We start from the raw sequence: 13,883 nt of genomic DNA, 5'->3' as shown, positions 1-13,883 counted from the left end.
CCCCACCCCCCACGGGCCCTGCTCTGTGTGTGATGGGGTAGAGCCATAACCTCCCCATTGGCCCTGCCCTGAGTGTGACAGGGTGCAGCGCCCCAACCCCCTGATCCCCCCTGCTCTGTGTGTGACAGGGGGCGGTGCCCTAACTCCCCTATCGGCCCTACTCTGTGAGTGACAGGGGGGAGCTCCTCAATCCCCTGATCGGCCCTGCTCTGTGTGTGACAGGGTGCGGCGCCCAAACCCCCCCCCCCACGGGCCCTGCTCTGTGTGTGACAGGGTGCGGCGCCCAAACCCCCCCCCCCACGGGCCCTGCTCTGTGTGTGACAGGGTGCGGCGCCCAAACCCCCCCCCCCACGGGCCCTGCTCTGTGTGTGACAGGGTGCGGCGCCCCAACCCCCCCACCCCCACAGGCCCTGCTCTGTGCCTGATAGGGGGGAGCTCCCCAATCCCCTGATTGCCCTGCGGCTCTGTGTTTGACAGGGTGCAGCACACCAACCCCCTGATCGGCCCTGCTCTGTGCATGACAGGGGGCACCACCCAACCCCCTGATTGGCCTTGCTCTGTGCGTGACAGGGTACGGAGCCCCAACCCCCCTGATGGGCCCTGCTCTGTGAGTGACAGGGGGCAGCGTCCCAACCCCCTGATTGGCCCTGCTCTGTGCGTGACAGGGGGTGGTGCCGCAACCTCCCCATCGACCCTGCCTTGAGTGTGACAGGGGGCGGTGCTTCAACCCCCCAATCGTCCCTACCTTGAGCGTGACTGAGGGTGGCATCGCAACCTCCCAATCCGCCCTGCTCTGTGCATGACAGGGGGCGGCGCCCCAACTCCCCAATCAGCCCTGCTCTGAGCCCGACCAGGGGCTGCACCTAGGGATTGGGCCTTCCCTCTGCCACCCGGGAGCGAGCCTAAGCCAGCAGGTCGTTATCTCCCAAGGGGTCCCAGACTGCGAGAGGGCACAGGCTGGGCTGAGGGACCCCCCCTCCCCCCTGAGTGCACAAATTTTTGTGCACCGGGCCTCTAGTAAATAATAATATAGCATGACTTAACTAGGTTTCATTCTAGGAGATCAAGGATGGTTTAACATTAGTCTATAGATATATTTCACCACATGAATAGATTAAAGAAGAAAATCATTCAATCTTGTCTGTAGAGGCAGAGAAAATAATTGATAAAATTCAACCACCCAGCCATGATTAAAACAGAAACAATGTAGCAACCAGAAACACAGGGATTTCCTTTACCTGATATCAGGTTCCTTATCAGAAAGTACCTAACTATAGAATCCTAATATAATAAACGCCCCAACTCCCCAATCGGCCCTGCTCTGAGCCTGGACCAGGGGCTGCACCTAGGGATTGGGCCTGCCCTCTGCCACCCGGGAGCAGGCCTAAGCCAGCAGGTCGTTATCTCCCAAGGGGTCCCAGACTGCGAGAGGGCACAGGCTGGGCTGAGGGACCCCCCCTCCCCCCTGAGTGCACAAATTTTTGTGCACCGGGCCTCTAGTAAATAATAATATAGCATGACTTAACTAGGTTTCATTCTAGGAGATCAAGGATGGTTTAACATTAGTCTATAGATATATTTCACCACATGAATAGATTAAAGAAGAAAATCATTCAATCTTGTCTGTAGAGGCAGAGAAAATAATTGATAAAATTCAACCACCCAGCCATGATTAAAACAGAAACAATGTAGCAACCAGAAACACAGGGATTTCCTTTACCTGATATCAGGTTCCTTATCAGAAAGTACCTAACTATAGAATCCTATATAATAAAAGGCTAATATGCAAATTGTCCCCTCAGGAGTTTGACCAACCAGGAGTTCGACTGCTCGCTATGACGTGCGCTGATCACTAGGGGGTGACACAGAACGAAGGAAGGGTTGGCAGGCAGCTGGCAGCTGGGGGAAGGAAGGCCCAATCGGCCAGACCTAGGGACTCTACCCGTGCAGAAATTTCGTGCACCAGGCCTCTAGTTATGAAATAATTCTCCTTAAAATATAAATAAGACAAGGATCACCCATTGTACTCGACATTGTACTTACTAGAGGTCCTCACCAGTACAAAATTAATTGAAAACTAATCACAATTTCAGAGAAAGAGACATTGGTAAAAGTGCCTGTAGATGGGACATCCTTGTACTCTGAGGTTTCTGAGAAGTAGCTGCAGAGTTCAATGCCTGCTGAGAATTAGTATTCTAGAATACCTATATTTTTAGAAGTTTATAGAGTTTTCTTATTTTGGTGTCTTTTGTTCTCTTTAAAATCCACAGTTGTATTTCATCTAAAAAGATGCTGATTTTTTTTTTTACTTTGTATCAAGCCCTTTTATTTTTAGACAGCTATATTATCAGTATTTGTTGTTGTTAATCCTCACCTGAGGATATTTTTTCCATTGATTTTTAGAGAGAATGGAAGGGGAGAAAGGGAAGGGTGGAAAGCGGCGGGGGGGCATCAATGTGAGAGAGACACCTCAATTGGTCGTCTTCCGCAATTGCTGACAGGCTAAGGATCAAACCTGCAACCCAGGTACATGCCCTTGATTGGAGATCAAACCTGTGATCCCACAGAGCAACACCGGCCAAGAACGAAGCCCTTTTAGAACCTAAACTTTCCAGGTTGACCAAGGACCCGATTGTAGTTTACTCCTATGTGGCAGTCACACTTCCCATTCTGCATCCAGGCCAGAAAGCTGAGCACCCCTCTGATGATTCTTTTAGGACCACCCATTTCCCCACTGCTCTGAGGAAGGTGTTCAAGTCACTGAGCATGGTCCGGATATGAAGACATGCTACTGCTCTCTCCAGGAAACCTTTTTATTCTTTCTATTACTAATGTTTTGTGTTGTTTTTTTCCCCCAAGGAATTCCAAGTCTTTTTAAAAAACAATTCCATCTCAGTATTTGATAGGGGAGTTATATCTAATTTGCTGTCCCCTTGATTCTTTAAGTGCCTTGCTCTTGTGGTTTTTATAAGTATTTTTGTATGAGTCACTCTGAGCAACTGACTGGGAATGTAGGAAAAAGGCTTCTTTTGCTATTTTGAATCACTGTGTGATTGACCCTGGGCCAGTCACTGAACCTAATCAAGGAACTTCATTCATTGCTAAATAAAGATAAAAGGCCTGGAAAGATGAGTTAAAATTAGACCCCACAGCTGATGACTCTGTCTCTTAATAACTAAGTCACAGAAATTAATTAGCTTTTTCCTATAGCATTTCCATTTGGAAAAGATCTCCCATGTTCTCCTTGCCTAGTTGTAACCGCCCTTTTACACCTCTCTGTCCTTGTCCTCTGTTGCCTCTCTGTTTGTTTATTTAACTTTACCACTTAATTTCTTTCAGTGAACAACCATGGACTCTGGGATAATCAGCCCCAAATTAAGTTTTGCTATTGTAGGTGAGTGGCAGTTAAAAAAGAAAGAAAGAAAGACACTTAGATAAGAAAGATTCAGATTTAAGCTTTCCAATGCTCTAATTTGTGATCTTAAGTCAGTTAACCTCTCTGAGCTACATTTTCTAATTTATAAAATGGTAACCACACTACTCTATCTTTTAACCTCATGGGCAATTGTTACAAAAAACAGGCAATGAACCTAGACGTGTTTGGAAAAACTGTAAAGTATGATATATTTGTCTTCATGTTATCTGGATAATTCTATTCACCAATGCAAGAATCTAGTCATAAAATATAGGAAAAGTCTTAAGTGGTATCCATTCATGCCAGACAGATATCATTAAAATTATGGCTGAGTAATTTGTAAGTAAACAATAAATTCAGGGCAAGGAAGACTTTAAAGTAATAAAATGTAGTTTAAGAATGGAAGCAGTGTGATGGGGGTGGCTCCTGGCAAAGCAGGGAATAAACTAATATGTGAAGATCCTTCTCACTCTAATTTTTCATCTTTAGAATCCATAACCTATGGCGGAAGCTATAAGCTACAAAATAAATGAAGGCAAAATGGATGAGTTAACAAATTTCAAAGTGGAGCCAAAGGAACTATTGCAAATACGGTCTCTGGGTCATGTAGAAATTCGGGGGGAGGGAAATCTGAAGACAGAGCTGCTCCATTTTCTTACCTTTGTTCTGTGTTAAAGATTGCAAAGATGTGCTTGCTGGACATAAAGCTTTTTTCCACGTCTCTAACTTTCAGGTTGTCCAAGGGAAGCATATACTTCTTTTCTTTTTCCTATTGAGAGAGAGAGCACTTTAACAAAAGATGTTGAAGCATGTCAATGGTGACATTTCACCTGAGCCGGCCAACATTTGATTACAATATTTTGATACCATCGCACACTGTTTTGATACCAGGTACCAAAGAAGAGAAGTTATCTGAGATAGGCGTCTCCAATGATTCTCAACACATGGTTGGAGGAAAGGCTAGAGGAAGGAAGGGCTCAGCGATGGAGAAAACACATGGGCCTCTATCCTTTCTTCCTCATGTGGGTCCCCTTAGATGTTTTCAAACGTTAGCTTGATATTAAGAATTTAGCCATCTGTTAATATTTAACAAAAATGTTCTGGTCCTAATTCAATGAGAAATGCCAGATGGATTTCATTTCATATTTTATTTGCAGTCTAAGCAGTTTTGATAGCCAGTGCTGGCAGGGGCTTGGAAGCACAAGGACCCCAGAATGAAATGCCCCCATAAACTATGCTGAAGCACAGCCATACTTCCTTCACTTAAGTCTAGAACAAATGGGGGTCCAGAAAAAGAAAATGATGCCATTTAATTGTTGAGCTCTTTGAGAGAGAGAAAAAACACAACAACAAAACATTAAAAGTGGGCTGATATTAACTAGAACAGGTTCTTTTTCAAAATGAACAATTCTTTAGGAAGAAAATGGACACTGGTGAGGGGAGGTCTGCAAATGACACCAAATGGATCTTAGTAAAACATACTGGGCGGCAGAGAATTATTAGAAACATTTACTTTCAGGGTCTGGCCCAGGGGCAGTGTTATCATATGTACAAATGCTTAACAGCCAAGGATAATAGGAGAGACAAACACTCAATCTAGGAAACCTAGTCAGGATGTACTCCTGGGGCATTTGTTCAACAGTAGTCCCTCTATGGTCCCAGGCCCTACCTCTGGGTGCTGGTCCTGAGAAAAAACAGGACTAGCCTCTGGAAGAGGGGAGCATGGAGACTTAGCCATGACTTTTAATAAACAACTATTAATGTATTTCCTGTGGAGAATACATGCACTGTAGAGACATGTCTGACATAAGCCTTTTTTTTTTTTGGCTGTTCCTCTGGCCCCTACAGCACGTCCTTGAGGATTTGTGGCTGGCTCAGCAGTGGAGAGCAGAACTCATCTGTGCTCCCAGGCCAGTGGGTGGGGATCATTTTGTCTGCACACCCACAGAGAGTCATTGGGAGCAACACTCTCTCTGTCACTTCTTACTCCTAAGTTGCTCAGAAAACAGTTGGCAGAGCACATTCAAGTGATGGGGTAGAGAGAACTAGGTGACTGAAGCAGCTGAAGGAAGTTGGTTGCAGTTAGTTTTATTAAACTGTCTAATAGCACACTGTGCTGGCAGACAACGTCCGCAAAGAAGATTTTAAAAACTCACAAAAATATCAAAGAAACTAAATGGGAGTGAAGGAAGCCTAGGAACAAGCATGAAAAAGCAAAAGTACTGTGAGAAGATGCCAATATTTCTTGTACAAAAATTAATACTATATTAGCAAATTCAAAGATATTCTAAACAGCAACATACATCATTTAAATAAGTGAAGTATCATAGTCGAGTGATGTGTTTGAAACACAAACAAGATCGAGGCAAGATCATAGACTAAATGAAAATCTATTAAATCCATAAATAAATGAAAATGCTTGAGACCCAGGGAAATATTTTTAGCCGTTTTTCAATGCCCTAAATTTAAGCAGCTGGCTTTTTTTAATACACCATCCTAGTCAACCTTTTGAAATGATGGATTTGCCTTTTAATGGAAATCTGCATTTCATTGTGAAGATGGAACACAATGTCCTTGGCGTGTTTTCTATAGAAGGAAGTTCCCTTTGAACTTCATTCTTTAGCATATAGCAACGACCAAAAATCCAGCAAGTTGATGTCAGACATTCAACACTGGAGAAATACACACACAGGCAAACAGGGGAACATGAAAAATGTATTGTAGTTTCATTTCCAAATGAAATGTCATTTATCCAAGGGTTTTGAAGATGTATTGCCCAATTCTCTCATAATCAAGAGTTTTAAGATTGACAAACGAAGAACAAAGAGACTCAGACTGATTTATTTAATTAAAGTTGTTAGTCAAAGGGAGAATTAAATGAGAGAGAAATGAAATGGTATGTCAAGAATATTTCTAAAATTCTTAGTGCTTTGGGGAAAAATGATATTTGGCTAAAAGAACATGTGAATATGAAAAAGCTAAAATAAACAAAAGGAATAGAAGTGATAAAGGATAAGCAGAAATTATAATTTCCAATACAGTGAGTCTTAGCACCAGCTTATTTGAGACATCTACTACATAAATTTGTTAGTTTTATTAAACTGTCTAATAGCACACTGTCCAATGTGGTAGCCACCAGCCACAGGTGACTACCGAGCACTTGAACTGTGGCTACATTGGGATATGCTCTCAATGTTAAATACACACCAGGCTTCAAAGACTCAGTATGAGAAAAACAATGTCAACCATCTCATTAATGCTTTTATATTGATTACTAGAGGCCTAATGCACGAAATTCATGCAAGGGGCTCGGCCCTCGCAGCCCCGGCTTTGTCCGGAAGAACGTCTGGAAGGTCGTTCGGCTGTCCAGTCTAATTAGCATATTACACTTTTATTATTATAGATATGTTGAAATGGTATTCTTAATATGTTGGGGTAAAGTATTACTCAACATAACTCATCTGTTCATTTTTACTATCTTGAATGGGGCTGCTAGATAATTTTAAATGACATGTGTGGCTCACATTAACTTGAACCCCATGTACTTACCATTGCTTTCCTTCCCCTCATCCATCCAAACAATTTTCCTCTTCTGACCTCTCTGTTTCTGCCATCTGGCGTATTTCTCATCCTCCCAGTCACCCAATCTGAAACCTCACTATCCTTCCTGACATACTGTCTTCCTTCACCTCCTTTACTACATCAAGACTACAGCACTGCATCTGAAGCATTTGTCTCAGCTCCCTTGTCTGACATTCCCATGACATTAACCTAGGTCCCTGGCATCTCATACACATGATTATAAATACGTCTACTTGCCTTCAAATTTCTCTCATGTCATCACAGAGGGCAATTTCTAGAACTACTCTATCAAACTCATTATAGTCTTTCAAAACTTTCATAACTCTCCATTATTTATGGAAGAAAATCCACAAAACTCCTTAATATGACATTGGAAAACACCTATAATTTGGTCCCACTCTGGTTTGTCAATATCTCCTTTAGTCTTCCATAAGAAGCGTCCATTTCAGCCAAATGCACCTTTGCCAAGAGTCTGTTCCCAACTTGAAATACCCTTTTAACTTCTACCACATCCATCTATTATTTAGCATCTACCTCAAGTTCTACCTTCAGTGCAAAAGTTTTCCCAAGTTTGTCACTCCTCCATCTCTCACCTTTCAATTCATACAACAGGTATTTTTTATTCTATTCATTTTGAATTACACTTTACAAGACACCTTCATCTTATAAATGTATCACATTAAACACTTTGTATAAAGGTTGTTCATTTGGCACGCAGAATGTTCAGTCAATTCTATTGTTCAAGTAGGATGCATCAGCAAAGAAAAAATTTAAAAGAAGAGTTTTCACAATCTTTGTAAATAAATCCTATATAATAAAAGGGTAATATGCAAATTGTCCCCTGGACCGGGAGTTTGAGAATTTGACCAGGGGGGGGAGGGGCTGGCCCGCCAACAGCCAGGGCCCCTCCCCCTGGCCAGCCCCACCCCTGAATTCAAGCACCAGGCCTCTAGTAAGAAATAAAATATTTTAAACATTTTATCTTGAACACACATTTTGGGGGAAGCTCTTGTAAAATTCCAGAGAAAGATTTTTTTAAATTATTTTTTTCTGTTTTATTAAGAAATAATTGCTATACATCCTTGTACAAGTTCAAGGCATATAGCACAATGGTTTGATTTACATATATTGTGAAATGGTTACCACAGTAGGTTCAGCTAACATTCATCTTCTCATATAGATACAATAAAAAGAAAAGAAAGAAGAAAAGAAAAACATCTTCTTGTGATGAGCACTCAGGAGTTATTCTCTTAACAACTTTCCCATATGTCATACACCAGTTAGCTATAGTCACCATGCTGTACATAACATCACCAGGATTTATTTATCTTATAACTGGAAGTTTGTACCTTTTGACCAGCTTCCCCAATTCCCCTCCTCCTATCCCCTGCCTCTGGTAACCATAAGTATGATCTCTTTCTCTATTGAGCTTAGTTTTGTTTTTGTTTTAAGATTCCACATGTAGTGAGCTCACACAGTGTTTATCTTTCTCTGTCTGACTTATCTCACTTAGCATAATACACTCAAGGTCCATCCATGTTATTGCAAATAGTTTTTATGGCTGAAAAATAATAGCCCAATTGCATATATATCAATATCACAACTCCTTTAACTATTCATCCATCAGTGAATACTTAGGTTGCTCCCATGTATTGGCTATTGTAAATAATGCTGCTGTACACATGTGGATGCAGGTATCTTTTCAAAGTAGTGTTTTCGCCACCTTTGGATATATAGTAGCTCCCCCTTATCCATGGGGCATAAGACCCCCAGTGGACGCCTAAAACCACAGATGACGCTGAACCCTATACATACTATGTTTTTATTTTCTATAACACAGCTATGATAAAGTTTAGTTTATAAATTTCAGCACAGAAAAAGGTTAAAAAGAATAAAATAAAACAAATTTAACAATACACTGTAACAGAAGTTATGTGAATGCAGTCTCTCTTTCTCAAAATACCTTGTTGTATTGTACTCACCCTTCTTGTGAAGAAGCAAGATAATAAAATGCCGACATGACATGGTGAGGTGAATAATGTGGGCCTTGTGACGCCACATCAGGCATTACCATACGGGTGACTTGAACACAAGCACAGGATAACTGCGACAGTCAATCTCATCACTTAAGGTGGCTATTCGGGACTAACGGGCAGGAGCATGCACAGTGTGGAGACGCTGGACAAGGGATGATTCACGTCCAGGAGGGATGGAGGTAGATGGCGCGAGATTTCATCACACTGCTCAGAACAGCATGCAATTTAAAACCTAGGAATTGGTTATTTCTGTAATTTTCCGTTTAGTATTTTTGGATCACAGCTGACCTCAGGTAACTGAAGCCACAAAAAGTAAAGCCACATATAAGAGAAGGGACTGTACCCCCAGAAGTGGAATCGCTGGATCCTATGGTAGTGCTATTTCTACATTTTTGAGGGTCCTCCATATTGTGAGAAATGATTTCTTACTGAGGATTCCGATATGAAATTCTGCGTATTTTCAAAAGCTTCAGAAGCTGATATCACTGAGTCAACATTCTTCTCTTCACTTTTAAACGTAGTACTTCTCCTTTCCTCAAAAGAAGAGGGTTGCCAGCAGCACTTCTATAGAAGACATCCAGGAAAATGGGGGTTCTTTGTTCAAAGAGAGAGGGTTCTTTCCTTGCAATGACTTGGCAAGAGTTAGAAGAAAGAGGAGAAATCCGAGAGGCCAAAATAGGATGCATCTAATGTGTGAGAATGTGGTCTGATGTGGAAGTGAGTGACAAAAGGCAGAGGAATCAAGGTGAAAGGAGATAGGAATTATGGAATGGCTATAGACTCAAATAAAAATTCTATGCCAACACACACACACACACACACACACACACACACACACACACACAAAACCAACCACTACCCTGTATAAGATGCTTATATACCATCTGGCTCCCTGTGACTTCTGAGCAAACAGGTTTCTTAGAACCGTGAATGCAATTTAGCAAATCCTTCCAATTCAAAGCACCCCTGCCATGCCCTGCCTAACTGATTGGGCATTTTGATGGGTCCATCAAAAACTTGCCCCAGTATGCAGTCCTTTGGAGCATCAAGGCCCTGCCCGTGGCCAGGCACCCACTCAGGCCTCTGCTACTTCTAGTATATCTATGATGCCACTCCAGTCTGATCCCGACAGCACTGCACTGTATACTTGGTTTGTTATTTTGTACTTGCCTTTTATTTTCTAAGTGTGCAGATGATTCACCTAAGTGTGTGGATGCTCTGCCTTTCCAACTACAAGGTAAACTCCCAATGGAGAGAGAAATTATTACATTACTAGTGACCCGGTGCACGAAATTTGTGCACATTAAAGGGGGATTAATTAAAGGAAATATTTTAATATCACTATTTACCCTTTATAATGGAAGTGTCAGAGATGAAAGAAAATTAGTAAAATGTATATGAAAATCTTCTTCCTGTCAGAATCTGGGGCGCACTGTGGGACTTAGAGTCAAGTCCCCGCCCATCTGTGGTGCCTCAAAATCACGCAAGACCCAGACCCAGTCAGCCCCACCCCCATTGGGCAAGAACCAGACCCAGCTGGCCCAACCCTTGTCAAGCCCTGCCAGGCGGGGAGTGCAGCCTCAGGTCCCCTGGCCCAGTGCCAGGTGGGGGGCACAGCCTCAGGGCCCCCAGCGCACCCTTATTAAGGGAACTCAGCCTCCACTGTGGGTGCAGCCATCCTGTGTTATGGAAACCCCGCCTCTACTGTGGGCACAGCCATCTTGTGTTACCGAAACCCCGCCTACGCTGTGGGCGCCACCATCTTTGTGATGGTGTGATGGTCAATTCGCATATTCCCCTCTTTATTAGATAGGATTACCTTTGTTGTTGTTCATCATTTATGAATCTTGCTCCTCTGCGCCTGAGGTCCTCCGTCAAGCCCCACTGGGTGGGGGGGCGAGACCTGAGATCCCTGGCCTGGTGCCGGGGCAGTGGGGGCGGCCTGAGGTCTCTGCTGATTGTTCCTTAAGGCTCATTAAGGGAACTCAGCCTCCACTGTGGGTGCAGCCATCCTGTGTTATGGAACCGCCTCTACTACTGTGGGCACAGCCATCTTGTGTTACCGAAACCCCGCCTACGCTGTGGGCGCCACCATCTTTGTGATGGTGTGATGGTCAATTCGCATATTCCCCTCTTTATTAGATAGGATTACCTTTGTTGTTGTTCATCATTTATGAATCTTGCTCCTCTGCTACTCTCTAGGTCAGTGATGGTGAACCTTTTGAGCTTGTCAGCATTTTGGAAAACCCTAACTTAACTCTGGTGCCGTGTCACATATAGAAATTTTTTGATATTTGCAACCATAGTAAAACAAAGACTTATATTTTTGATATTTATTTTATATATTTAAATGCCATTTAACAAAGAAAAATCAACCAAAAAAATGAGTTCGAGTGTCACCTCTGACACGCGTGTCATAGGTTTGCCTTCACTGCTCTAGGTCCTGACTTCCATCAAATCACCGACCTTGGAGGAAAGCAACTGTTTCCTTCCTAGTGTGGTGGCATAGTTGACATTCAACAAACACGCGTGGAATGAACATAAGATTGAGTCTCCTCATGGGCTGACATTCTGCTTTGTCTGCTTTAAGAACTTAAAGATGATTGACTTACAAAATAATCAAAATATCAAAGTAAAAAGAGAGGCTACAAAAATATTGAGAACACCAGAATACTAGCTCTACATGCTGTTGAAAACTAAAATCTGGTGTTTATTACTATTAAGAAGTTATAACTATAGAGATGTTCAAGTATAAAACTCATAATATAAACTACGCATCTTATTTGGGCTCTAATTCCCTGCTTTAATCAGAATTACACTTTGAGTAGTGAGCAGCATCTGGGAGCCAGCAGGCTGTTAGTAAATGGCACTTCTTTAGATTTTTCTGTTGGGCACTGAAGAAACTTTGATGGGCTGCTCTAGTAGTCCAAGAAAATGCCATGGTCTACACGCCAGTGGCTTCAGGGCTGCCTCCTCTGCACTCACACTGATCCTTCAATGGAGAACACAGTGCCATATCTCCAAGGGAGTAAGAGAAAGGTAGTCACACCTGCCAATACCCAATTAGAAACCCCATCTTTTCCTGATTCCCTCTCTCTTCAGAGTTCAGTTCAATTTCCACCTCCTCCAGGAAGCCTTCTTGGCGTTGAGAGCCCATTGGAGGGCTCCCTTCTCCATTCTGACAGCATTCTTGGGCAGCGCTACTTTTTGTTTTTGTACCTAGTATATAATGACCTATATTTTAGGTATATCTAATATCCAGGAAATGTGGACTCCTCCTCTCCTCAGACTAAAAACAACAACAACAAAAAAAGTACTTTTATAATTTAAAAGTGAGAACATTAGGATTGTATTCTCAAGTTTTTATCTTTAATCTCTATATTAATTCTTATATTTAAAGACATATTCATGAGTATTTGTACACACAAGACTGAAAATGATATATGTAACAAATAATCAATTTAAAGGATTATGGCTAAGCTTGGCAGGTCAATCACATGCGTATCTCTCTTTCCCTCCCCCAAACCCACTCTGATAATAGTAGGAGACAAAGAAAAGGGGAGGGGAGAAAACAGTGGACAAGAGATCTCCCAAAAGCTTTGAAAAAGAGAAAGCAGAAGAGGATCACCCACTGACTTAGCATACAGAGAGGAGCTACTCCCACAGATGTCTATAGGGGGAGAAGATGGAGGAGAAGCCACCCCAGCTGGGTCCTATCCTGTCCTGTCCTTGGAGGCACCTGGTGACCCCCACAAGAGGGGATATAGCTGTGGGGCTGCGACAGCAGGATCAGGCAGGGTCTGTATAGAGAAGTACATGGAACAATGGATGACCCAGGGTCACTGCCTCTAAACATGGCAGCCCATTCCTACCCCAGCAGTAGGCTGCAGATTATTTCCCTAGAGAAAAAATAGACAAAAGAAGTTTTGGACCCAGAGATACCAGGCAGGGCGGGCAGCAAAAGTGGGATTAAGAACAAGAGAACTCAGTTAAAGTCTTCATACTAAAATGTCCTTCAAGCCCCTTTCCTACCCTGTCCCAGACTACCAGCAGCCAGATGGCTTTCTCTGCCCACACCAGGCAGGATATTGAACTTTTTTTCTCTGGAGAGGAGACGCCACGTATTCTAACATTTCAACTGACCCCCTTGCAGGGAGGTCCTATACCCTGGAAGCCTCACCCGTCACACGGAGCTTCCAAGCAGTGAATGGCACAGGCTGTCTCACAGCTACTGACTGAAGTGGATTCTGAGGCTGGGCTATCTCAGCACCCACTGCCACCTCCTTGTAATGTTCAGTTTCCATTCAAAGCCTTCTTTCCCTTCCCTATCTTGCTAGCAGAGTTAGGGCTCCAGATGAACTATGGCTTTAGCCAGTCTGATGTATCCAGCCAGACTCTGATCGGGAAGTGGGTCACACTCAAGAGCAGCAAGGTAGGTGGCACCTGTTTGGTTGGCCTGGATCAAGGCATAGAAGGTGTGGCTCCGGATCCAGAAGCTACACTGTGGGGCAGTTTCCTCACTGTGCAGCCTCTAGACCTGAAATTCAATGTGAAGCCCATTTCTGGAAACTCAGCTAGTTCTGTGCTGTGCCCTCCAACGGTTCTTTAAGCAATTTATCCCCCCTTATCTTCTGAGCAACACTTCATTTTAAAATACTTAAAAATATTTTAATTAAAATTTTTTAAATCAAAAATTTTAAGTCCTGGCCTGTGTGCTCAGTTGGTTGAGCATCGTCCCATGCAAAAGGTTGCCAGTTCAATTCCTGGTCAGGGTACATGCCCATGTTTTGGGCTCCATCCCCAGTAGGAGGCGTGTAGGAGGCAGCCAATCCATGTTTCTCTCTCACATT

General features: G+C 43.0%; 1 protein-coding gene across 3 annotated transcripts in view; it reads right to left on the bottom strand.

Annotated features, from left to right (window-relative positions):
- The window catches only part of DNM3 (dynamin 3), a 373,409-nt gene that overhangs the window by 116,709 nt on the left and 242,817 nt on the right, over positions 1–13,883 (bottom strand). For all 3 annotated transcript variants that reach the window (XM_014540885.1, XM_014540883.1, XM_014540884.1), the window contains exon 16: positions 4,075–4,184. In XM_014540885.1, the coding sequence (XP_014396371.1) occupies positions 4,075–4,184 (110 nt within the window). The remainder of the gene's footprint in view (positions 1–4,074; positions 4,185–13,883) is intronic.

This window comes from Myotis brandtii, unplaced genomic scaffold (assembly GCF_000412655.1).
Source record: "Myotis brandtii unplaced genomic scaffold, ASM41265v1 scaffold250, whole genome shotgun sequence".
NCBI lineage: Eukaryota > Metazoa > Chordata > Mammalia > Chiroptera > Vespertilionidae > Myotis > Myotis brandtii.
Note: the sequence above shows the minus strand (reverse complement) of the source record. Positions and strands in the feature narration are given on the sequence as shown.